The sequence below is a fragment of the Xenia sp. Carnegie-2017 genome, unplaced genomic scaffold, assembly GCF_021976095.1.
Source record: "Xenia sp. Carnegie-2017 unplaced genomic scaffold, XeniaSp_v1 HiC_scaffold_19, whole genome shotgun sequence".
NCBI classification, from domain to species: domain Eukaryota; kingdom Metazoa; phylum Cnidaria; class Anthozoa; order Malacalcyonacea; family Xeniidae; genus Xenia; species Xenia sp. Carnegie-2017.
In genome coordinates, this window is record NW_025813481.1 from 3,767,909 (window position 1) to 3,795,331 (window position 27,423).

At 37.9% G+C, this 27,423-nt stretch overlaps 2 protein-coding genes and 1 long non-coding RNA gene across 3 annotated transcripts; all 3 read left to right on the forward strand.

The window, feature by feature from the left end:
• Window positions 1-8,498: 8,498 nt before the first annotated feature.
• LOC124439305 (short-chain collagen C4-like) lies at window positions 8,499-9,020 on the forward strand. The gene has a single exon (XM_046989529.1). It carries the CDS (start codon window positions 8,514-8,516, stop codon window positions 9,018-9,020), a length of 507 nt encoding a protein of 168 aa, XP_046845485.1. The 5' UTR covers window positions 8,499-8,513.
• Window positions 9,021-11,352: 2,332 nt separating this feature from the next.
• Window positions 11,353-12,726, forward strand: LOC124438003. The gene is made up of 2 exons (XR_006945942.1): window positions 11,353-12,111; window positions 12,366-12,726. It is a non-coding gene; the product is annotated as an uncharacterized LOC124438003 (long non-coding RNA).
• A 2,520-nt stretch (window positions 12,727-15,246) lies between these two features.
• Window positions 15,247-24,826, forward strand: LOC124439306 (60 kDa SS-A/Ro ribonucleoprotein-like). The gene is made up of 11 exons (XM_046989530.1): window positions 15,247-15,251; window positions 17,081-17,194; window positions 17,527-17,604; window positions 18,948-19,657; window positions 19,747-20,371; window positions 20,714-20,791; window positions 21,265-21,318; window positions 22,246-23,123; window positions 23,290-23,574; window positions 24,003-24,239; window positions 24,524-24,826. Exons 3-11 carry the CDS (start codon window positions 17,592-17,594, stop codon window positions 24,824-24,826), a joined length of 3,183 nt encoding a protein of 1,060 aa, XP_046845486.1. The 5' UTR covers window positions 15,247-15,251; window positions 17,081-17,194; window positions 17,527-17,591.
• Window positions 24,827-27,423: the final 2,597 nt, after the last annotated feature.

Consider the following 27,423-nt stretch of genomic DNA (forward strand, 5'->3'; position numbering starts at 1 on the left):
CAGATAGGATCGGTCGCCCTTCGCCGTTCGCCCCCTTCGAGTTCGCCAGGCGCATACAAATACTGCACCATAACATCCGATGACAAGCGTTGCTCTTTGAAACCAACTGGCCGAAGCGCCGTCGCATTGGGTTTGGCCTTAACGCTCTTCTTCCGAATCGCAAGGGAGGGCTTTTCGCCCGTCAAACGAGTAGTTTCATTATTGAGCGCTTTAACCACCTCAGGCAATCGTGATACTCATTCTTTGTTCCGAGTTCCGGGCTCAGCCAGCTCGCGATGATACTGGTAACCGAACAATCGCTCCGCCAAAGTTCGGTTAAATCTTTCTACGATTCCCTGATCTCTATAAACTACGACTCTACCCCGTCGAATCGTGACACCATTTTTATCACACGCTTTTTGCACAGCCCCGCGGAACTCCGAGCCAGGGTCGACTTGTAAAACCTTAGGCCATCGAAGAGGCCCACGGGCATAAATGGACTCTAACGCCTTCCCAACCAGGGTCGCTGTCTTGTCTGTGATCGCCTGGGCCTCCTTATACCGACTTGCTACGTCGACGACCGTCAGTGCGTATTTGAATGTGCGTCTTCCGACTCGATCGTTAGGCAAATACATGAGATCGGCCTGGTGGACCTCATTCGGGGTGCTGATGTCAAACTTAGGTCGCCGGATAGCACTTCGTGCTGGTGCGGGCAAGTAGATCTGCCAGATGGCCTGTTTTTTAGCCATTCATGAGCCTCATCCTCGCTGACGCCAGCCTCTTTATCCAGCTTTGGGATAGCAGCACGGTCGAGCCAGTACCCCGCAGGACTGTAGTACGCGTCTGCGAGGCGTTCCTCAACGCTTCCGTCCGTAGAAACGGTTATTTTTCCTCCATTACGACGAGATTCGCTTTGGGAAAGAAACCTAGAAACAGCGCTACCACATACACCACAGCGCCCTGCAAGTCTGGGGCTGCCGTTTTCATTTACAACTATACCACTTATAACTGGTTGCAGTCTTTTGCAACGCATACAAAACGCGACCGTCATTTTCAGTTGACTATGTGTTGTGTTTGATGTGTTATGTTCACCAAGCTTTTCTGATTTTATCAATTTTATTCGCGGCTTTGATTGCCAAATCAATTGGATTAATACCGAATGAAAGCGCATTATTTAACCTCTTATTCTCCCTCCTTTTTTATCCAGAAGTTCACTTTTAGAAAGAAACTTGGGGACGCCTCTGTCACAGACTCGGCAGCGCCCCGTGAGCCTAGGTTGGCTTTTTGTATATTCGATTTTTCCTTTGACAACAGGTTGTCGTTTCTTACAGTACAAACAGTAAGCGATGGCCATCTCTATATAATGCACAAAAATTTAGTCTGATATGAAAATGCATCGCTATGTTAGTTATTAGCGCGCTCTTAAAATTTCTCTAGCAAACTGTTTTACAATACGCTCGTTATGCGCAAAAGGGCGCGAATCGAAATCTAACAGAATATCTGTCGCAGACCGATTGTGAACCCGATCGTGTAAGAAGAGAAGGCAGTACCACCCACACATAATGGAGCGCCGATCCTGTATCTCGTTGCTAGAATAGCGAACAACAAGTTTTGACCGTTCCATCCACTTTTTAACTACGTCAAGTGGTTGAAGGCCAAATCTGTCAAAGTAATCTACACAGAACTTATCAGCAAAGGCGCAAACCCAGTGAGTCCCACCTCCATCGAGAAAGTCTTGTAAGTTGATTATAACACTTTCTTCAGCTTTAAGAGGCTCTTTAGGAAGCATGTCTTTTGAGAACACCCACCTAAAACCTTTAGCTACTGCTTTTAGATTACCATTTACTATACGATTGATATCTTTGTTTGATAGCGGCTTCCACTTCCCACCGCGTCACCGCGTCCCGGGGAGGTATACTCCTTCCCCCGACGTTCCAAATCCAAGGATTTTTCCTAGGACAGGCCCTACGATGGGAGCAGCTATACCTGCAAGCAAAGAACCAAGGAATCCACCTTTTTGCGCGCGCGTCATGGCTGTAATCTGACTCTTAGACAATTTTAGATCGATTCCAGATCCTTTGGATCTTGCACCCATTATTCGCTTGATCTGTGTATTAGTAAGCATAAGCATATCAGGACCTTCAAGAGCGCTGTTGGTAATTCGCAAAGTTACTCCACTTTTGTCCTAACTGCTTTTGCCAAGGTAGTTTTCTGATCTTTTGAAAGTTTAACACCGTGAACTATGTATCCAGAACGACCTTTCTTACCAGAGCTACTACCGAAACCAAGACGACTGTCATTATACTCAGGTCCATTAAATGGTGTGATACCTCTTCTTCTTCTAACTATACCACTACCAGCTACTGCTTTTTGCATGCTGCCGGTGATAGCACCTGATATAGCTGCTAGGCCTAGAGACGGTAACACTTTTGGTATGAGTTTAGTGACCGTAGGTATGAGTTTTCCAACAAGATTTCCAATAAAGCTACCACCTTCTATACTTCTTGACCCAGGAAGATAAATACCAGCGCCTTTAAATTCCTGAGTGATTACTCGCTCCATGGCGGGTCTGAGAGCTTTAACAAATATTGCGTTATCAATGTCCGACATTTTGTGCACTTGCAAAAAAATTTGCGTATATATCCAGTCGAAAAATTTTTTTAATCTTAAATATCAACATATCACATCAGAATAATCATCACATCAGACTAAACTATTATGTCCATTTTACCGTCAATCGCATTGAGCCGAAGGAAACGCTCGCCAAGCACGTAGCAGTACACGTGGTACGCCTGTTCACCACCAGTATTAATAGCACTATTAAAAGGGCCACCTAAGATCCAACGAACATCAATGTTTGCCGGAGCATTTTTCAAAGCTTCAGGATGATGACTAACATCAAAGTGGTAAATAGGAAAGAGGTTTGCGAAGTTTCCTACGTTTACTTGAGAGCCTGTATCCGGGTCGCTGTATTTCATCGCAGCGTCTTGGAAGATCATGTAAGCTCTGCTGTAATTTCTCTCAGCCTCTGCGTAATTGACTTCAAGCTCTTCTTCAGGATACTTGTGATTGTTATTAATCCGCACATGAATCGCACGCAAATTAGCATTATCAAACACATGTATAGTTTGTTCTTGATTGTCTGAGCGTTCTGCATCTTGGAACGCTACGAAGATGTGTGTTGGTAGCTCTTCACTTCCGGTTGTCGTCACACGCCACGAGACTTTGGTTGACCCTCTGGCGTATCTCTCTCGGTAAATACGACCTTTCTCAAAGTATAGCATGCGTGTGTAACCAGCAACCAACTTGCTTTCTATCATGGTTTGAACTTCGATCGAAGGAGTGATGAAAGGAACCCAGAGCGAAAGATATTTTATCTTAAATTTTCCAGCATCTACCCCATTTGCTCTATGAAGCGAGTTTTCAGCAGAAGCGCGAGTGAGATTCAGATTGAACTTTATACCTATGAAAGCTGAATCAATGTCTTTGAAGAAGCCTAGGATGTCAGCGAGGGGAAGCATCATGGTAACGTCTTTGGCGCCCGCGCAAAGCTGGGGGTGACTGGCGAAACCAATGTTGAAGTTAGGGTTCTCTGTTGCGTTGAGGTTTAAGTTAAAGTTAGCAAGGAAGTTGCCGCCATTCAAAGCGACACCGTTACCTACATTAGCAGCAGGAAGCAACTGAGCGTTAGTTCTGTTCACAAACTTATTCGGATTAGGTGCACCAGTTCCAGTGTCGCGGTACCAGAAAGCACTCGTGGCGGTGCTCCTGGACGAATCATCCGAATCAGTTACAAGCTGCATGATCGTGTTGACAGTTGAAGCATACTGACTTATTTCTTCAACGGTCTTGTTGTTAACCTGGATCTGGACCAGCTTTTATGTGAAGCCATAAAAGCTGGTCAGCGTTCTCAGTGTCGATATTGATATTCTTATTATCGAAATTTGGATCGCGGGGAAGAACTCTTTCGTACTGCAGACGCTCAACAGACCGGTCAACGGGGGTCTCGTCAAAGAGTCGAAGTGCTGGGAATATCATGTCCGTAGCCATTGTTATGATAGTTTGTACTTCGTACAGTATATATATATTATAAAAAAATTGCGTCTGCCGATCATCTGACTGATGTAGTTTAATTATTATTTCTAATATTTAGTCTGATGTGATATTTAGGCATACATCATGCCGTTACCTGACACGAGGTTGCTTAGAATACCTAAGTCTCGAGAAGTCAGCTGTTGCTTAGCAAGGCTTTCAGCGCGCAATACTAGAGCTTTTCTAGCTTCAGAAGTCCCAACCAGCTCATTAAGTTTAGCTCCAGCTTCTTTCGTTAAAGCAGTGCGAGTACTTTTTGCGCGCGTTTTTGCAGTACTAATACTAGCTTCAGCCCCAGCATGAGCCACTGCAAATGCACGTGATTTAGCTTTTCTTGCCACTCCTTTAACGTCTCCGCGGGCGAGATCGGCAACAAGACTGCTTACGTTTTCAGGAGAGAACTGCTCTTTTGCAGTCGATATAGCAGCCTTTTTGGCTGCTGTAGCCGTGTCACGAATTGCTTTTTTACCCGCCGCCACGGCCACATTCTTGATTTTTGGAGCAAACTTGCCTAAGCGAGATCCTAAGGCTGCAGCTGCGGACTTCCCCGCACTAAATAGCGCACCCTTTGCCTTACCAGCAAGGTCCACAGGTGTCCAATCAATGACCCCCTGACAATTTTTTGACGAACTATACCACGTCTAATCATAGGAACTATCATTTTGCCTAGTATATTCGCTTATGAGCGTGTATAATCACATTTTTGGACGGATGTTTAAAGTGTAAGTTACTTGCTCACCATTTAAATCAATCTTATTTTCTGACTGATCAGTGATTTCCATTCTCACTTTAGTAATAAGGCTAGTTTTTATGAGTGGTAAGCAGGTCGGTGGACTAGGACTTATTTCCAACAAACGTCGTGGTCCTCGGTTTGGAGTAAACGATTTAATAACATCACTAGGATTCCCGTTTACTATACATGAATTAACAAGCGAGCAGTGAATATGGATCTTCTGTACATCTGTAATGTTAATTCGATTCTGACTTAAAGTCTTTCCTCTAGTAATATCACCTCCACCCACAGCAAACCCAAGAATAGGGCCTATGCTGTTATCTATGTCAAAGGAAACTACAAGGTCACCTTTAATAGTAATCGCAGATTTTGATGTAGGAATATTTACTGAAAGCACAAAGGGTGGATCACGTCTCGCGATCTTATCTTCATGTGCGAACTTTACCCCCAATGATTGCATAGCATCTTCAATAGCTTGATTGATGTCGGGAATGTTGTAAGCGCCTGGGGTTATTGTGATTTTTTGCCGTTTAATTGGAGTCTGTTTAAGCTCTCCTCTCTGTGCACCATCAGTATCACCATAGTTTCCATTTCTAATGTCAAACTCAAGTTGATTGTTTTTAGTAGTAACATTTTCCCACGAATTCCACAAACTAGCTTCAGTAAGAGCCACTTGATATTTTTTGTTAGCCTCTAAAAGTATAGGTGGCCTAAAGCCAATTTGAAAGTCATTCGCTTCTCCACCGTGCGCCGCAATGGCTCTTGTTGAGTCTATCTCAATGCTGATTTCGTCTTCTAATACTCCAGCCATTATGGTTACATTGATAACACTAAACGTAACTCAGACTAAGCAATAGCTCTGTATAATATATAAGGAGAAATTTTAACGCATGTATGCATTTCTAATTTTTCGGTAATAACTTTTCGATATCGCACTTTCGTCTAGCAGTTTTGTTAGAATCGCTTCAATATCGTTCTTCAACTCACGAGAGTCATTACCAGCCTCTACAGACTTGCAGGGAAGGTGAAGGCGGTTGATAAGCTCTGATGGGCTATTATAATAGTGCACTCCAGTTCCTGTTTTTTTAAGGAGTTGTTTGGGGCGACTTCTTTTTTCTTTTTGAACCTTGTAACGTTCGAAGTTTTTTTACCTAGCTCTTCGGTTAGCTGGAGAAGCGGTTTTTCTTATAGACGAGCCGATAGATTTTCCAAGATTTTCAAAATCTACGTCGTTCATATACTCACCAGCCTCCAACCGATCAAGCAACTTTGAATTCTCAATAGTCTTCCAAGATGGTTTGTCTTTTGTTAACAGGACTAGATCATCTAGCCGTTGGGCAAGCTGCTGTTGAGTGTTCTCAACCGCTTGAGTGACTTCTTGCAACCCTTCAATTGCTTCGTCTTGTTTTTTGTTAATAGCTTCTGCTGCAGATTTTTCAGCATTTACAATTGGTTCATACGCCCTTTCAAAGAATTCTCCTTCGTGCTGTCGAGACACTATGAAATCGACTCGGCGCCGCTTGAGTTCCGCGCGATTTTTTACAAACTCTTGGACTAATTTTTCGCGCTCTTCCATAGATGCAACTGACCTGAACATACTTGAACTTCAATCTCAAGGTAGATGAAGATAGATAAATTTTTTTTTATCTTACTATATTATAGAACAAAAAAATGGACGACCCATATGGTGTAATGAAAAATTATAATCTACCTGAAATACAGTCGGTGCTAGCATCTATTGATTCACAATCTCAAGATAATAAACCACGTTTTACCCTGCCAGCGCCTGTTATTAATACAGAGGAATCGGATGAAGAGTCACGTGGTACAAAAAAATCGCCTATAGAACCTCGCGAGAAGTCACGTGACTCATTTTTATAAGGTAAAAACGTATATGTATAAAATCTGCTCTAAGCACAAAATTCCATTCAACGTAATTCAATTGAACCATGTAATCTGTATGGCGGCTGATATGTCTTGGTCTACTGGAGTGCCTTTAAATTACCCTTCTTTCATAGCAAATTTCGTTCCGATTTGTCAAAAATACGACGCCTCGGGTTGGCCTGCTGAAACCGTCGAAGCTATAATGCAGGCGGTTACTCCTCATCTTCCAAAATATAAAAGAGCCAACAAGAATAAGTTTAATGATGTCTTCAAAGAATGAATTACCGCTTCGGGACTACCAGAATTCCGTCAAAACGCTTCCGATAGCGAAAGGAACCTTCTCTGCAGTAGGATCGATTATAAAGTAGTCGTACTTATTTTCAGTGGCTTCATGGTAAGCCGCCGCTAGCTGCTCTTTTGTAATACCATCAGCGTGGTCAGCTGCGATTTCTCTGACGTCGAGCTGGTCAAGACCTCTCATAAGCACAATACAGCCGGTATTTCGTCGAATATACTTGTCGAACTACTATATATGTCGACTTGCTGAGAAATACTCTTTGATTGGGTTTAAGCTTTTTGAATCCAGCCGAATATCGTCAAAGACTACTGTCTCGGGATTAGTGTCCAACTCCTCTACTGGCATTACATCATCAGGCTCTCTTAATTCAACACATTCTTCCAGGCAGATGCTTTCGTAGAACTCTGATAGAATGTGATATTTTTCCTGGTCGCGACTTGTTGTGTAAATAGTTAATTTAGGGAAATCAAGCCAACGCATAATCATGTTAATTAAAAGGTTCGTTTTACCGGAATTAGTAGGGCCTACGATTAGATAATGGCTTTCGGGCATCATCCAATGGTGGCGCCTTGATTTTTTAGCGGTCGGTGGGTCGAAATTTATGAGCGCCATATAACATCACATCAGACAAACAGACCAATTTTTCTGCATCTATATATAGTACTGCCATATAATGGCAACTGCAAGCGCACCTCCAGTCGAGCCAGTAGACGTTCCTAGGCCAAAACCACGGATATATCCGGATTTAAAACGTGAATATGAATACCAAGAGGTAGAAGACGTTCTTTCACCCCGTTCATCAATCGAAACGAGCAACTTTCGCATTTCAAGCATTGAGGCAGAGCTCCGCCAAGAGCGTGACGCTCGTCATAAGCTGCGTAAGAAATACACGCGCATTATTTCGACACTCGACACCTTATCTGCTGCATCGAGTGCCTTTACAGTCGTGACAGGAACTGGAGGTATTACTCTCACTCTATCTGGTGTGGGCGCCCCGGCTGAGGCCGCTCTTGAAGCTCTTGCTGTCGCTGGCGGGTTGATCTCAGGTGTTGGGCGTGTTGTTTGTAAAAAGCTCGAGAAAAAGGCTAAAAAGCACGACCGCATAGCCCAAGCTGCTGCGACGATTCTGATGACTGTTGGTGATATTACGTCACGTGCTCTCAGTGACAGCCGAGTCTCACATGAAGAGTTTGAACAGGTTCTAGATCAAATACGGCGTTTTAACGAGCGTATACGCGTTATCCAAGATGAATTCGACGCTCCGATGCGTAAGAAACAGGCTGCCGACGTAGCTTCGCTATTCAAAGAGATGGAAAAGACAAATAAGAACTTAGAGCTTGAAAAAGAAGAAGCTGTTGCCGCAGCTGCTGAAAGCGCACGCTGTGAAGGTGAAGCTCAAGCTTTTATAAAATCGCGGCTCTGGCTGGAGGCTTGTCATAGATATCTCTCGCGGTCAAATATAAATCCAGTAAATATAAAAAATTTTTCTATTATATATAATAGGTTTATAAACGTCGCATCAAACTAATGGCAACTTTAGTAATCGGTGGAACTGATGATGGTTATGGATCTGGAAAACCAGGACCACCAGGGCCTAGAGGCCCAAGAGGAGCTAAGAGAGATAAAGGTGACACAGGAGCTGCGGGGGCTCAAGGAGATACGGGTCCTAGAGGACCAAAGGGAGAGAAAGGTGATACAGGAGCTACAGGGGCTCAAGGAGATACGGGTCTTAAAGGACCAAAAGGAGAGAAAGGTGATGAGGGTCCTAGAGAAGATGACGGAACTGATGGGACCAATGAAAGCGATGGTGCGCCCGGGGCCACAGGAGCTCAAGGGCCTAAAGGAGATACTGGAGCCGCAGGGCCTCAGGGGCAACAAGGCATTAGAGGTCCAACAGGTCCTAGAGGTCATCAAGGGCCTAAAGGAGATACTGGAGTCACGGGGCCTCAGGGGCCTAAAGGAGATAATGGAGCCACAGGGCCTCAAGGGCCTAAAGGAGATACTAGAGCCACAGGGCCTAAAGGAGATACTTGAGCCACAGGGCCTAAAGAAGATACTGGAGCCACAGGGCCTCAGGGGCCTTCAGGACGTCAAGGACCTCAAGGACAACCAGGAGCTGATGGGCTTAAAGGAGACCAAGGAGATCAACCTGTTTTAAACTCTCCTAATGGATTTTACCCCCCAGACATGAGCGGAGTAAATGTAACTTTAGTAACGTTTCCTACTGGAAAAACACTCGAAAATAATAAAATAGCATTATTAAACATTTGGTTTGAACGGTCTCAACACGAGTGGTTTAATATTAGAACCACCGTATTTCAACGAAAGTGGGGACCCTATGTTAGTTTCGTACATGAGACCACTAACAAATTGATCATATGTTAGTACAATACCCCCTAACTGGACGCGAAGATATGAGGTACACTATTTAGAGTATTCTTAATTCTAAATCAATAAATTTTTATAGTTTATATAGACTTACAATGTCTAACGCAGCTGAAACTCAGGTTCATGAATTTGAATCAACAAACGATCTCTTTCGCCGAGCAGTAGAAGTATACTCACGACAAAATAGAGAGAAAAATTTTGAAAAATTCCAACTAGAATATAATTCTAGTGCTGAAAAAATAGTCATATCTTCTTGGAACTATTCAGACGTAGATAAACCTACGCGTGAGGCTCTCAAAGTTTTGCTACGTCCGGTAAAAAGACACCACGTCCGTAGTGTAAAACATCATAGAAGACGTGAAAAACATAAAAAGCGACTAGAAATTCCAGTAGATGTGTACACTCAAGTTGGTACTTCAGTCACTGGAAAAAGAGATTCAGATTGGACCAATGTCGCGATGTGTGAAAAAGGTGAAGAAGATTCTTCTACAATCACCATCGAAACCGCTGGATTCTACCGAATATCACTAAGTGGAAAATGTTTTACAAGTGCAGGTGCGCTACAAGTACTTCAATCTCCTAGCAAATTACTTGTTTAAGTAAAACAAAAACATATCGTATTGGTGATATTAACTCTGAATGTAGCTATAGCGATTTTATAGATGTAGATTTACCTGCTGATGCAACATTAGTTGTTCAACAGATGAGAACTGCTAAAGTAATTATCACACTCACTATAGAAAGTATAATACCCGAATCTTCAACGGTTATTTGATGAAGATTTGCTACACGAAGCGCTATACGAGTCCGAATGCTTACCTTCATTATCTAGAACTGAATAAGAACACTTCACGTTTGGCAAAGGGGGTGAACCGGCCGCCGGAGGCGTCGGAGTTTTAGTTTTTGGAGGAATTGCACTTAGAAACTGAAGTGCGTTATAGCGTATTAACGCTGGGTCGCTCATATTTCCACACGCAGCTTCCCAACCTACAGAATTTGTTATAACAGGTGGTCTACTTTTTATTACGTCATTAGGCTTAATAGGTCTACGATTACGGGGTGCCGAAGGAGGTTCAGGTGGAACTATATTAGTACGCTTTCTTGATGTAGATGCTAGTAGTTGAAAAGCTTCAAGGAATGAGTTTAGAGCTCTTCCACTTATAACACCCTGTTTATTTAGTAGCAGAATCTCTCTAACAGTGTCCATCTCGATTCTATATACTATATAAATATTATTCTTCTAGTTGTATCGTACCTGTCTGTATTAGCAGCCTGGTTTGTAATTTAAGATGTTCTTCTCTTTGTCTTATTGTTATATTATTCAATTTTTTCTCTCTTTCTCTTCTTTCTTTTTGCTCTTGTCTTTTCATACGGACTCTTTTGGATTCACTATTCATCTTACCACGTACCCTACTATACGCTACTTCTAAATAATAATCACATCAGAACTAATAGACCCCGACGGCCGGCAGCGCGGGCGCGGGGGATGGGCCGGCCGTCATTGGCTCCTGTCGTTGTCCTGGGCTTGACATTCGCTGTAATTATGCTAGCATACGTACGTGAACTAGGGCCGGGGCGCTTAGATTTGTGTACACTCCTTCTCAAACTGTGAGGTGCGCCTCGTGAGCCCGAGCAAATGTTTTTCGCTAGCTACGCCACTGTATATAAAAGTAAAATATATGTGCTTCTACATCTCAAAATCAATAATGCCAATGTGTTCATCTCACCTCTAATAAAATCATAATAAAATAATCATAATAAAATAAAATAATTAAATCACATCATTACCCAATCAATGACCTATTAGTAAACTTTACGCGGGAAAGTTATCACTCGTTAACAAAACCCAATGGCTTATACAGTTTGATGCTTCACATCTGCATCAAGTCATCATCAATCTCAGTACAAATGTCTACATAGACACAACGTTTATGGTCTTCCCATTTTATATGTTTGTGAATTGACATTTCATTATAGTCCGTGATCTGTGACCGATTTTCTTTCATTCCCGTTGGACACCTCAAGGAAGGTCGTGAAAAATTCAAGACAGAACGACTTTTACATGCTGAACGCAGTTTTACTTCTTGTCATCTCCAAAAAGCTGCAGTTTTATTGCTATATTACATTAAAATTTTAAAATTTGTAGCTCATTACAATTTCGGAATCCGCCATTTTCCCAAGGAAACTTCATGTTATTTATATTTTGTGTGCTAGTGCCAGACCTAATAGAGAGCTATTCCGCACGATAATACTGGCAACATAAATAAAATGTCTGAAAGAAATACATATTTCACTCGTGCATTAGGTTGGATTTTAGCAATTGTTGCGAAGATAATATTTTGAAAGTTATAATCGTATTGTGCAAGACAAGGCGCGCTTTTTTTAAAGGTCTGTCTCGAATTCGTCGTCAATGTCATCATCTAAAAACTCCTCTTCCTCAACATCATTGTCGTTATCAATATCTACATTCGTGCATGCAGTACACGACCATACATTTGTGTACTTCACTCCGGCTTTGTTACATGAACAACGTTGGGAGTTACAGCCACGTTGCAGCCAGTCTTACAACCACAATGAACGTTATCAAGTAGGGAATTCGGCGCTAGGGGAATGGTCATCCATACGATTTCAGACTTGCAGTTTCCCGTCACTCGTTTGCCTCCCATTTTCATCCGGAGGAGTAATATCCATTTGTAGTTGTAAACAGAAAGGCCAAAGCGCGGCTTGGTACAAAAATGTAAGTTCCATAAACTTCCATTGCTAATCAAGAGTTAGTGTAAATATTGCTAAAGTCATTCTTATTGCATTCTGTAGACAACTGAGAGGTATTTTTTTAAAAGAAGTTAAAAATCTCAGTTAAGAAGCATAAAATCTCAAAACACCAAGCTAGAACTCAACATTATATGATTCTTAGAACAAACTTAGCTACTATTTGTTTACAATATGTCAGAAGTGGTAAACTTTTGTATTTTTCAACAATCTCTTTCATAGGTTGTGATGATTGTTAATCTTCAGTTAAGGCTTTATGCTCAAGATCATGTTTTACAATTCAAGAAAGAATATTTTTCAGTGAGCCATTTCAGAAGCCAGAAAGCTGGGGTTTTTTGCTTGGGTTGAAACTTGTTTTATTGTAAATTTGATTAGCGAGGACTTTCATAGATAAAAGTTGTCTTTGTCATACCATGAAAAGGAGAGTGAAAGAGTTCTGGCACATTGATTGAAAAAGTGATCCTGTATATATATTTCTCAACAAGAAATGTAGTTATGATTCTGATCTATACATACTAATTTACTCTGTTGTCCTTTGATAAAAGTTTATAATGTTGATTTAAAATAAAGAATATCTGAATTATTTTTGAAGTCATTCTTTATATAATCAATGCATGGAAACAGCAACTAAAGATGGTTTTGGGACATTGGTATGTAATGGAGACAAGATCCTCTGTTAGAAGTAAGTGAGCAAGCACTTTAATGCTTAGTGTAGGTTCTACAAAACCAAAAAATGTTGTCCTTCTATATTTAAAAAGAGAAATTTTAGAGTTCTACTCTTCCAAAGTAAAGAATGGACTTCACTTATCCTATGTGGAGTGACCTTGTAGAAAGAGTGGTCAAAACATTGAATCAAAGTAATTCTTGTGTTTAGTGAGTCTAATAGCCTGATAGCAATACTTTTAAAACTTTATTTTTGCTCTTGCATCACTTAAAGCAGGTTAATCAGAAAAGCATGTACTTTATGGAATCTGTAACATAGCTGTAAGCTGCTAAATGTTTGTTCTACAATTTTTACATTTATCTTAGGCCTTTGCATAATGATGTGCCTCTTTAAAAGCTTATTAACAAAAAATTCTTTAGTGGTAATGATCAATTTCTTACCAAGCTTTAGTGTTTAAGGAAAAATTTATGGAAAGATGCGTTGCTATCCTTCGAAAAGTGAAGTTGCGCACGATTTAACCATGAGTTCTTAAACTGACAAGATTTAGGTCTAAAACAGGCTTCTCCTATGTTGGTACATAAGTGCAAAGGTGACAGTTTAGGTTTGCTTCCAAAATTTTCGATAGAATTCTTCATTTAAAACTTACATTTTACTTGGACTTTATTAAGAGTCTCGCCTTTTTGCCACCTTTCAAGATGGCGCCCGTTAATAAATTTGCCTCACCATGACAACGGCAGTTAGATCAAAGAGTTCCGCACCAAAAAAATGGCGACATAATGGCGACATTCAAAATTGAAGGAGCGAGGAATTTTGAAATTCAACCGCGAAATACTAAAAAACTGCAGCTTTTTAGAAGTGACAATAAAAAGAATATCAAACAGCAAGTGACTTTCTATCTATTTTGAAAATTTTGCGACCTTCCTTGAGGTGTCCAACGAAACTCATGTTTAAAGCATATTTTTTAGGCACAGATCACGGACTATTAAGCATCAAAACACACACAACCTTCTTGCCATCTTTCTTTGGTTCATGAACTTTAACTTCAAAGCATTCAAGGCACCCTTAGTGAATCCATTGTCTCCATCCATAGAATTTGACCACGATCAAATTAAATAACTCTGGATAGGGCAGACAATAAATCAATTATCTTTACAGCATTATCATTTTTTAAGACTGCTTGGTCAATAACATCTTCCAGTCATCTTTACTCCTTGATCTTCCCTGTATGTCGTCAGCAAATAGAACATAACAAGCTCTGCTCCAAATCATGGGTACTGTTTGGGCTGATCATTTCTTTTTGATACTTACTCACAGAGCAAAATGTGTGCAGGGTCTTTTTTGCTTTAGGGAAACTATTTTGCAAATTGATGGGTAAATTTACGATTTCATGCATTAACAAATGACAGAAAAGTATGCTGAGTTATATAAACAAAAACAGGAAAACATCAGTATATTTGGCGTTCAAGTCAGTCTTAAATATGTATTTTATGGCTTTTCAAGTGCATGTATAATTGCTTTTCAATCGTTGACGGACTAACAAAACAAGCAACTATCTCACCTGTGAGAAGCGATGTGTTCCTTTTTGTGGAAACTACGACATCCAACAATTGAACGATTGAAGTGTTGGCATTATAAAAGAAATGCCAAAAAAGATATCGTCACAGAATATGAAACCAACGATATCCATATTCTGTGATATCGTGTTTGTTTTTGAAAAATTCTTTATAATTTACTATAGACACCAGGGGGAGGTCGAGTATATTATTTTTCTGCAAAGCGATCATTTCAGCGGAAATACGTCCGTTGGCCGCCATTTTTCGGCGTCCTCGCCCCAGTACAGTTAGCCGCTCCAGTTATTATAGAACTCAATGTCACAGAATATGTGTCAATGTGCTACACTGGCCATCATAACACAAAATGTAAACGACGACAAACCTTGTGTGTTTACGAAAAGAAATCAAGTTCATACAGCTATGGGGATCTTGGAAGAAGGAAATTGTTCTATGAATAATGGCGATTATAAAACGGCTATTGAACATTACAATATTTGTGTAAAAGTTGCAGACGAGAACAGCATCAAAATGATGGCATTATTTGGTCTTGGTAATGCTTACACACTCTCTGATAATTGGAAGGAAGGATTGAACAGTTTTAATCATTGCTTAAAGTTTTCGTCTAAAGTTGAAAGTGAATATTTTGAACATCAAGTATACCTTGGCCTGGGAAGTGTTCATTCTACCATTGAAAGATTGGAGGACGCAATGAAGAAAGATGAAATGGAATGTCTCTGCCATATTGCATTGGGAGGATTGAATAAGTTGCTTGAAAATTATGAGCAATCTTTGGAGCATTATAGAAAAGGATTTTCTCTTATTGAATATCAACAGCAACGACATGAACAGCACCATCGACCACAACGACAAAGAAAAGTTGGTGGTATCAACGTTAGTAAAGATTTCGTCATACATAGATGGAAGAACTTTTCAATTGTTACTTCAGCTGGAATTGTCAGTGGAGTGTTGGCTGTTTTATGGGAATTAGCAGAATTATTTGATAAACTTGAGCAATATAGGGAAGCAGCAGAAATTTATGAAATGTATCTGGGGATTGTCACAGAAGATGAAGATATAGAAAAACAAATGAACGTCATGGAGCGTCTGGTGCAAATATACAAAGAAGAAGAGCGTTATTACTTAAGAAATTCAATGGAAGCCAAGTTACAAGAAATCATTAAGAAAAAGAACGAAAAAGGTAGAGAGTTTACACTAATGAGAAAGCTTTTTAGTAATCTGTTCGTTGATTGTTTCCGTTTTACTTAACCTCAATTTTATACTTTTATCATTTTAAAACTTTTAACAAACTGTACAGTCGCTATCCAATTTCTCATTGTAATAGTCTATCTTTAACTACTTTTATGTATTTTATTATCCCCATTCATTTCTAAATTTAATTTTTTTCCTTCAATTTCAGAAATGCAACTACAAGAATGGAAATTTAATGATCCATCAATAAAACACAAAGAATTATTTTTAAAAATGATTGAGTATAGGCGTAATCCTAATGTAAAGGTTGAACTTTTAAACGATGTTCAAGTAATTTTCTCTGATGAATTTTGCATTGGCAAAGGAAGTGATGGAACCCGTGTTTATCTTGGACTGAGCAAGGATGGTTATGGGAAAGCTGTGAAACGAATACTCAATTACAACTTTATCATTGAGAAAGAAAGGAAAATTTTTGATGAAATTAAAGAAAAGAAGTCAAATTATGTGGTGAATTATTCCTACTTCGAAAAAGACACTGAAACAGATTGGGTCTGTTTGATACTCGACCTATGTGAAGAATCGCTGGAGAATTTTGTAAAATCCTCTACTTTGGAGAATCTTCAAAATTCTCTTCCCAAAATTCTCAGACACATTTTATTAGGATTAGTTGATCTTCATAGTGGTGAACATCCTATTGTTCACCGAGATTTGAAACCTTCCAATGTTCTCCGCAATGCACAAGGCAAATTTCTGATAGCTGACTTTGGTTTAAGCCGAATAATGGAGAATGGCCTTCCAACACATAAAAGCGATGCTAATAGGGGAACTCAGTACTGGATTGCACCTGAATCTTACATTGTAGATCAAAAGTCAAGGGGTAAAGCACGCTACAAAAGAGAATCTGATGTGATGGTAGGTGCAGATGTGTACCCATATGCATGGTACATTTCAATTTATTTTTAATATTTTTTCGTGCTGTTTACATTTTAATTGTTTTTAGAATGCAGGAATGGTGGCTTATTATGTTGCAACAAAAGGGAAACATCCTTTTGGACCTCCAGTGTATAGACTGAAAAACTTGCTAGAGGGAAATGCTGTTGGATTGATGGAAATTGATGATGTTGTACTTAAGGATCTTCTTTCATGGATGCTACAACATTCACCAGAAGACAGGCCATCTGCCAAAATGGCATTAAAACACCCTTATCTACAATCCGATGAAGAGAAGTTTAGCATGCTATGTGATATGGGGAATCAATTGGAAATGAAACAATCACAAGGTCAAAGTTCTCCAAATTCAGATGTTGTTGCGCAATTGTATGCTCCCATGGAATGGATGACGCGTATCGATGATGAAGTCTTGAAAGATTTCACAACTTTTAAAAAGAATGGCAAAGAGATAACTCTGACTTACGAGCCTACATGGGCAAGGTGTTTAAGATTTATAAGAAACTTGAATCAGCATTGGAACGATAAACCTCATACACATCTGTTGCGTTATATCAAGGAAGGCAACTATATAGACTATTTCTTACAATGTTTTCCTGAACTGCCTCTTCTGGTGCACAAAATCATAAGGTCGACTGACTGGAAAACAAGACCTGATGTCAAGAAACATTTTACGAGTAAGTAAAATGATTTTTTTCCTCGATGTTGTAGCTAATTAATGGTTCCATGACACTATAATGTCCAAACTTAATTGTCATTTTCACCGTAATCGTACATTCGTTTCCTAGGATGTACTATTTTGATGTTGATTTCTGGTAATGATTATTTTAGTACTAAAGTCTTCAATTATCCTCTTACAACTCTCAACTGCTTTTAGTTTTATGTATTTTATGCATGCTGTCAAGACGTTTACTATTTCATTATTTTTCATTTGGGGTAAAGTTGGTCTTTTTGGCAGCCTTATAACATTTCTTTATTTCAAATTGCCCTTGCAACCATGCATTTTTAGATGCCAAGTTGGTTGAACAACCTGAAGAAATCAATGGAACGAAAAGTGAAGACATAAATGACGATATGGATCTTGACGGTAAATATAATTCTTGCTTTGTCACTCTTAGATCATAAATCTTAGGCTTGTAGGAGAGTAAGGATTAAACATAAGCAAATTGATGTGGTAAGACGAAAAGAAGAGCTGATGTGTTTGTCTGAAAGGATATGGTTATATATTTGTTCATTGAAATAGGAAAATCCATTAAGCTCCAAAAAGCAGTTTTATTTTCGATGATTTGGCTGAATGATGGTTCCGTGACAATATGCAAGAGATGCCTCCAAGCTTAAAAAATTTTTCTATGAAGTAAAATTTTTTATGGGTATATAAATGCTCTTCATTATTTCTCTCAATTCCATTCAACTTTAGTTGTGTACATTGTGTTTTAGATTTATATCTGAGAAAGTTAAATATTTTGTTTGTGTATTTCTCATTCGAAAGTAGTTTTGTCTTTCTGGCTGCAATTTGAGTTTGCTTGAATTAAAATAGTTTCCTTTTGTATCGACTCTAAAGTCTTTAATCTTTTCGATGAACGATACTACAACTCTGCATGGTTAGCTTGTGCAGAGTTTTTAATAAGCTTTCAGAAGCATTGGCACGATAAGCCTCCTACACAACTGCTTCAAAGCAATGGCAACTATGAAGAGTATTTCCTGCATGTTTTCCCTGAGCTTCCTCTACTTGTACATAGTATCATGAGGTTAATTGAAGGGAAATCAATTCTAGATCTCGAAGAACATTTAACCAGTAAGTTACTTTCAAAGAAATACTTTTTACCACAGTTATTTTACCAGAAATAAAAATGTACAATATCATATCACGGGGATTGGAATTTGGAAATGATGGATGAAATGGACAATACGAAATCCTTTCTGAAAATATTAGATCAAAAATTTGAGCCATGCATTATACTTCCCTTGAAGTTTAAAATTGATGATTTCTTTTTTCGTGCACGGTCTCTTATCTGTGGTCTAATTTCACTAATAAAAAGTGAATACATAACAGATTGTTAGATAGGCGAGCATCGAATTGCTTATAAAGACTTAGAGTCGACAGTAAAAGTTGAGATTTGAAATAAATTTGTTCTGTTGTATTTGTCACTTGATTATATAGCTGTAGACCTGATAAACATGTTTATCACGTTTTTTACACTCAAAAGCAACAAACACTGGGTGTCATTATATACGGCTTTATTTCACAAAAAAATGTTATGGTATCTGCTTATACCGTTATACTGCTGTCCAATCAATTGCATAAATCAGAAATATATGATAAATAATTTGCCACCATCCGAATTTTGTGTATGATGGAAACTTTCAACTACTCCCAATTGATTGAATGTTTTCATCATTAATCTCTAAATTTATTTTACATAATTTAAGATATGCAGTTGCAAGAATGGAAACACATTGATGAATCAACAAAGCACAAAAAATTGTTGTTAAAGCTAATTAATTGTGGGCAGCACCCTGATAACAAGGTTGAAAATGTGAACAATGTACTGGTAATTTTCTCAGACGAATTTTGCATTGGCAAAGGAAACGATGGAACCCGTGTTTATGTTGGACTAGGAAAGGATGGTTATGGAAAAGCAGTGAAACGAATTCGTCGAGATAGCTGCATAAAAATAGCAGAGAATGAAAAGGAAATTTTGAATGAGGGAAACGCAAAGTACTCGCAATATGTTGTGAATTATTCCTACTACGAAGAAAATCTTGGAACAGAACATGTCTATTTGATACTTGACCTATGTGAAGAATCGCTGGAGAATTTTGTAAAATCTTCTACTTTGGAGGATCTTCAAAAGTCTCTTCCCGAAATTCTCAAGCAAATTTTAAAAGGATTAGCTGATCTTCATAGCGAACCAAATCCTATTCTTCATCGTGATTTAAAACCATCTAATGTTCTTCGAGATGCACAAGGACAATATCTGATAGCTGACTTTGGTATTAGTCGTATATTGAAAAACGGCCTTAAGACACATGTAAGTAATGCTACTAAGGGAACTCACTATTGGATTGCTCCTGAATCGTACGATGTTGATGAAGAGTCATTTGATAAAGCACGATACAAACCAGAGTCTGATGTAATGGTGGGTGTAAAAATATAACCATTTGCAAATTACTTCCAAATTTTTTGAGAAATCTTTTGTTGACACTGTTATGTTTTCATATATTTTAGAATGCGGGAATGGTGGCTTATTTTGTTGCAACAAAAGGGAAACATCTATTTGGACCTCCAGAGTATAGACTGAAAAACTTGTTAAATGGAAACCCTGTTGGCTTAAAGGAAATCAAGGATGCTTCACTTGAAGATCTTCTATCATGGATGCTACAACGACAACCAGGAGACAGGCCATCAGCTGAAGAAGCGCTAAAACACCCTTATCTATTATCCCTTGAAAAGAAATTTAGCATGCTATGTGATATGGGAAACCAACCGGAAATAAAACAGTCACAAGGTCAAAGTTCTCCAAATTCAGATGTTATTGCGCAATTATATTCTCCCATAGAATGGATGACGCGTATCGATGATGAAGTCTTGAAAGATTTCACAACCTTTAAAAAGAATGGCAAAGACATAACTCTGACTTACGAGCCTACATGGGCAAGGTCTTTAAGATTTATAAGAAACGTGAATGAACATTGGAACGATAAATCTCGTACACATCTGTTGCGTTATGTCAAGGAAGGCAACTATGTAGACTATTTCTTGCAATGTTTTCCTGAACTGCCTCTTCTGGTGCACAAAATCATAAGGTCGACTGACTGGAAAACAAGACCTGATGTCAAGAAACATTTTACGAGTAAGTAAGAGCTACGAAAATGATTTTTTTCACCGATGTTGTAGCTAATTAATGGTTCCATGACACTATAATGTCCAAACTTAATTGTCATTTTCACCGTAATCGTACATTCGTTTCCTAGGATGTACTATTTTGATGTTGATTTCTGGTAATGATTATTTTAGTACTAAAGTCTTCAATTATCCTCTTACAACTCTCAACTGCTTTTAGTTTTATGTATTTTATGCATGCTGTCAAGACGTTTACTATTTCATTATTTCTTATTTGGGGTAAAGTTGGTCTTTTTGGCAACCTTATAACATTTCTTTATTTCAAATTGCCCTTGCAACCATGCGTTCTTAGATACCAAGTTGGTTGAACAACTTGAAGAAATCAATGGAACGAAAAGTGAAGACATAAATGACGATGTGGATCTTAACGGTAAATATAATTCTTGCTTTGTCACTCTTAAATCATAAATCTTAGGCTTGTAGGAGAGTAAGAATTAAACATAAGCAAAATGATGTGGTAAGAAGAAAAGAAGATCTGGTGTGTTTGTCTGAAAGGATATGGTTATATATTTAGTCATTGAATTAGGAAAATCCATTAAGCACCAAAATGCAGTTTTAGTTTCGATGATTTGGCTGAATGATGGTTCCGTCACTATATCCAAGAGATGACTCCGAGCTTAAAAATTTTTCTATGAATTAAAATTTTTTATGGGTATCGTATAAATGCTCTGCATTATTTCTCTCAATTCCATTCAACTTTAATTGTGTGCATTGTGTTTTAGACTTATATCTGAGAAAGTTAAATAATTTGTTTATATATTTCTCATTCGAAAGTAGTTTTGTCTTTCTGGCTGCAATTTGAGTTTGCTTGACTTAAAATAGTTTCATTTTGCTTCCATCTAGTAGAAATTGAAAGAGTAAATGGAAGAAAAAACAAAGAAAACCCAAGTTATGACGGTATTTGATGGCAACAAACTTATTTGTGTGTGTGGAAGGGGTCTATTGTGCATTGTTTTCGTAGATTAGTTTGAAGTGGTATGCTTTTATCATTTGTTCATTTGTTCAAAATTGTGAATAAGTCGTTTGTAGATGTTTGTAATTGTTGTGATCTGTTCAGTTTCTTAATGGGTTTTGTCATTTGTTCATTTGTTCATTGTTTTGTCATTTGTTCATTTGTTCATTTTGTCATTTTGTTCATTTGTCAATTTGTTGAAGTGGCTCGTTTTTATCATTTGTTCATTTGTTCAAAATTGTGAATAAGTCGTTTGTAGATGTTTGTAATTGTTGTGATCTGTTCAGTTTCTTAATGGGTTTTTTTCTGAGTAAATATAGCAACTTTTTAACGTGAGAAGTCTGTATTCAGTGCTGTATGTGATGAATTATGCCGAGTCCTTGCAATCAATGTTGTGATTTGTCATTCGATGATGTTCGGGAGTGTGGTTGGTGTTTTAAAACGTGTTTTAAATAGTTATTCTCGTGGTATAGAGCGTCTGTTGAATCACAAGCGAGTTGTGCACTTATTTTTAATGTTCCATTCGTGGTGGTTTTCTGTCATATAGAATTGTAACATGGTAGTCTAGCGTGTGTTGATTTGTTGTATTTACCGTAGCGTTTAGCGTTACTTACAGTACAATGGTAAACACTACAAGTAGTTACACGGAACAGCAATAGACTCACCCGTCTCTGTTGTAGTTTTTATAAAATTTTCGTGTAAACTGTAAAGGAAAGGGTACGCTCACTACCTACCAATACGTACTACTTTTTTGAGTTCTGCTTGGTAGACGATATAATCACTAAATTAGTAAACTTTTATCGTTATTTTTGTGAAAGTTGTTTTGTTAAAATTTTATTTTGTTTACTTTTTTACATATACATCGAATTTAGTATTTTTGAAAGGTGGATTGGCTATAGAAGAGGACGAAGATGTTGCTCAAAGTCAAAAGCTGGATTCTCAAGGCACATCATTCAATAGAGGTGAAAATGAAAACAGCTTGCAAAATTTTGTGTGGAATGTTGATGACATGAAAAGGTTGCGACGTTTTTTGGTGTTGGGAAGTGAAACACCCACGTTCTACATTGACGAAAGAAAGCTAGCTATAGAAAATGCGAAAGCCCTTTCTAATCTTTTGGAAGCAGGAAGGAGTGTTGAAGTTGTCAATGAAATAGAGAAGTATAGCATTGAAGGACGAACACCAAGGCAGCAGGCCATCGTGTTTTCTCTCGCTATTTGTGCCCGGAAGGGGGATCTTGCCACGAAAAGAGAAGCATACAATGCTTTACCCAGAATCTGTCGAATTCCGACTCATTTGTTTATGTTTATTGAGTTCTGCAAGTTGTTGAGTAAGCCTGGCAAAGGTTGGGGTCGTGCCCATAGGAATGCCATAAAACGTTGGTACAAAGAAAAAGATCCTTGGAAACTGGCCATGGATATCACTAAATACCAAAAGCATGAAAGATGGTCTCATAGTGATGTTGCAAGGTTAATGCATCTTAATTCAGAAGGGACTGATGTTTCTGATGAGTTGTTTGTTATAATGACGTATGTTGTTTGTGGTTGGCAGAAGCTTAATGCTTATTTTTTTCCACAAGATGAAACAACATCACGGCGTTCAATTGGAGAGAATGGCAATGCACTTTTGGAGTTTTTTAGAGCAGTTGAGGAAGTAAAAACAGTGCAAGAGGAGGCAAGAGTGGTTGAATTGATAAATCAACATAATCTTGTTCGAGAACATATTCCAACATGTTTCCTTAATTCCAAAGAGGTAAAAACATTTCATTTTTTGTGTTCTTTTTACAGTTCTCAACTTGTAATCATTTCAGTGTTTACTAACTGAAATAATTAGTTTAGCTGTGAGTTTTTTGGTTTGTCACTGGGTAATTTGCAAGCTGTTAATCTGAAATCCTTTTTGTTGCAACTCTTGTTTCTAGGTGTGGGATGCTCTCTTAAACAAAATGCCAATGACGGCAATGATACGTAACTTAAACAAAATGACTTCCATTGGCTTGCTTGCTGAAGGATCACCTCAGGTTAAAGATGTTTGTAATAAACTGTGCAACGAGAATCAGTTAAGAAGTGCACGTATCCATCCATTTAACATGTTATTGGCTTTGAAAACATATGAGTCAGGAAAGGGTAAGAATGGTTCTCTGAAATGGAAAGCCAATGTGGAAATCACCAAAGCATTGGAGAAAGCATTTTATTTATCATTCAAGGTAGACAAAATTATGTGCATTGGCAAAGGGAAGGCAATGGGGGGAAACCACTCCTCCATAATATTTTCAAGATTATAGTTTTTTTTGCACCAGGAAAAATTGTATTAAGGGCAATCCTCCTCTCCAAGAATCTTGCTGATGTACTGGACAGCATACAAAATCAGTTTTTCTCCCACAATTGTTGTCTTTGGTGTGAAATACATGACCAATACACATTATAGACCACTTAAGCTAATTTTATTGCTATGCAAGTTGTAAGTATTGTCTTTTATATGTAGTATACATGTTATGAATCACTTTGCTTTATTCTTTTCATGTACAAGTTCATGCAATGAAATTAACTGGTGTGATGTCATTTTTGGAATAACTAGCATTCTATTTTTTGTTAACTTGCATTTTTCATGTTATGTCATTTTGTACAATTTTAGAATGTTGCACCAACAGGAAAAAGTTACATGCTAGCCATGGATGTAAGTAGTTCAATGCAATTCAGTGGATATATTGGTGCAAGTAAAATGAAACCTCACATGGCTGCTGCTGCAATGGCTATGATGACAGCAAGAACAGAAGAACATCACAAATTTGTTGCATTTAGTGATGAAATAGTTCCAATGGAGATATCCAGTAACATGAATTTGAATGAAGTTTTAAAGATTTGTAATGAAGTAAGATGTATCATTGAACATTGTTTCATTCAAATACCTTCAAGCCTTGAAATTTTTTCTGTGCGTGACTATTTGCTATCATTGTAAATGATTCAACTTTGTATTTGAGTGCTCACAATTATTTTTAGGAACCCTTTTTGGAATGTGGTTTGACATAATAAGTGCTTTTAATTATGTGTGAATAATGATGAAGCTGTTTATGATAATAGTGTGTTAATGCTACAGTCTCGAAAATATGTACGTATGTATTTTGGTTTCAAATGATTTTAAATTATATTTTTTAGATTCGCAAGGGTGATAAAGACTTTGCTCAGCCCATGCTTTATGCCCTTTACAACAATTTAAAGATTGATGTCTTTATTGTTTACACAGACTCTGAATCATATTTTGGCGATGTTCTACCAAGAGAGGCTCTCGCAAAATATCGTCACCATTCAAAGATTCATGATGCTAAACTCATTGTGGTTGCCATGACATCAAATGGCGTCACTTTGGCTGACCCAGATGATCCTGATATGCTTGATATAGTTGGCTTTGACTCTACTGCACCACAGGTGATGAGAGAGTTTATCTTGGGGAATATTTAACAGTTTTTAGTAAACATTAATGTTTCTTATCCACAAATGTCCTCATGACATGACAAATTTTAATGTAGTGACCCCCATGTATGATGTATGACATGTAAATCTTAAATTTCTCAATAATTTTTTTGTAAATTTAAGTGGTTATTCTCACTATTTTAATGGAGTAGCTTGTACTTCGGTATTTATTAAAAAGTCTTCCTACTTTGAACATAACAAAACATTCACTATAATAATAAATTGAAACGATGATTGCTCGAACGAATGCTCGTTTTCTTCTTAGTGACTCGGTCGGTCAGCTCTCGTAGTCTCGGTACATTTTTGAGCGATAGAAACAAGCCCCCTTTACTAGGAAATCGCAGTGAACTCGACATTTGAATAACTGGAATGATAACCGAAGGCAAAAATTGAAGCTAAAAAAATATTTGTCGTCATCATTCCTCATTACACGTCAGGCTCTAGTCTCTCGCGTGTTCATTTTAATTTTTTTAAATCATTTGTCCCTTGGTAATGGTAGAGTTCGGAGCTTGATCAGAGCGTAAAAATAACGAAATTTTTGGAATGAAAAGGTTCACAGAAAGTGAATCAAAGTGATAAATCGAGAAGCAGGGTGAGGTGAACTTAGTCGATCTGCTCTTACGCTGCGGTTTTCCTTTAAAACATATCAAAGTCTTTAAAGTAAATGGTTTGAACCCGGGAGTATCGTTACATGTTTGTAAATGTAGATCGTCCAGGTCAAAAAAATGACTCTGAAGATGACTACCGCTAAGGTTGTCGAAACGTCAGTCAACAACAACAAAAACGATCCTTCTCAGGACTATACCAACCTGGACGCTTTACATTTACAAACATGCAAAGTCTTTAAGGATATTCAATTATTGACATCGAGATGACAACCATTAAGTATTTCAAGCACTATCAAAATCGATGAAAAATACAAACGCTCTATAAAAATTAAAAATTATAGACTCAATATTTTTTATGAAACTGGATATTCAAGTTTCTTTTTTCTTCGGAAAAACAGATCTTTAAATCCACTGAAATGACAAAAAAAGACAAACACTGTCTGACACCGTTTGAAAATTTACCTTCCGACGAAAGAAAAATTTATGCTTGAATCTTTTCTCGTCATATTTTCTATTGTATTGTCTTTTTAGCATACAGTGTAATTTTTAGTTGGCTTTTCCTCGTTACAAGTTGTAAGTTACAACGAACTCACTGTATTAAAGTTTTAGCTGTAAAAAATAACCTTTTGCGAGGAGTTGGCCTCGTGTGTTGTTTGTCGTGATGTTGTTTATATGTTTATGCTTTCACAATTTGTATTCAAATTGGTATTGGCCGTGTACAAACCGCGTAAATATTCGACTTTGAAGGACTGGAACTGACGTACAAACCGCGCAAGAGACTAGGACTTTGGCTTCAATTTTATATCTATAAAATGTATTGTCGTTATCATTCCAGATATATATATATATGGAGTTCACTGGGAAATCGTGACCACCGACCGTGACCATTGAGTTCTATAATGATCGTGACCACTGATCGTGACGTTTATTACTTCCACATTACATTACTTCACTGTTGCCATTCCCCTTTTGGTAGAACGATAATAAGGTGATTTGTTACATACGGACGGATTGACTATGGCGGACGAACCGATGGAACAGGATGACGCCGTTCCCCATAGTCAAATGGTAAATACACCTGAAAGCAGAGCGGGTGGTTTTGTACGGAATGTTGATATGAATAGGTTTCGTCGTTTTTTGGTTTTTGGATGTAAGTGGCTCAAAGCAATCCAGTGGATGTATTGGTGCAAGTTCAATAAAACCTCACATGGCTTCTGCTGCAATGGCTATGATGACAGCACGAACAGAAAAACATGAATTTGTTGCATTTAGTCATGAAATAGTTCCAATGGAGATCTCCAGTAACATGAATTTGGATGAAGTTTTAAATGTTGCTAACAATGTGAGTAAATTAAATTTATTTGAGCATAGTAACTCCAACTTTTCAAAAATATTTTTTTCTACTTTTTACATTCTTTCTAATTCAATTTCATTCCTAGTCAATCTACAATCCCCTCCAGGATTATTGTTGCATAATAATGAGACTTCATCACCTTTGAATCAGTTTGCTGAATTTGATGAAAAAATTTCCGAAGAGATTGAAAATTAATTGAAACGTATTTTATTGCACTTTCTGGCAAGATATTTCGACAACAAAGATGATTCAGTGTGAACAAAGATGAAGAATTGTGGATGTAGATATAGATTCTACTTATCATATAAATGAATTTTAATTAAGACAAATATAAAAAGTTGCAATTGTTATTTGAACTAAAAAAAATTTAAAAAATAGCATAGAATATTTTTAGTTGGAAAGAATATTAAAACTTTTAGGCATTGAGAAAAGACATTTAGCATAAATAATATATAAATAATCGTAATACTGACTGAAATGAGGTGCTTAATTATCTGTGGGTGATGATGGAGTTATTTGTTATGATAATTATATACAAATGCTGCACCATGAAAAATAGGTGTGTGTTTTATTTTCAAAAGATTTCAAGTATGTTGTGTAAGTGTCAATTTTATGTTGTATTT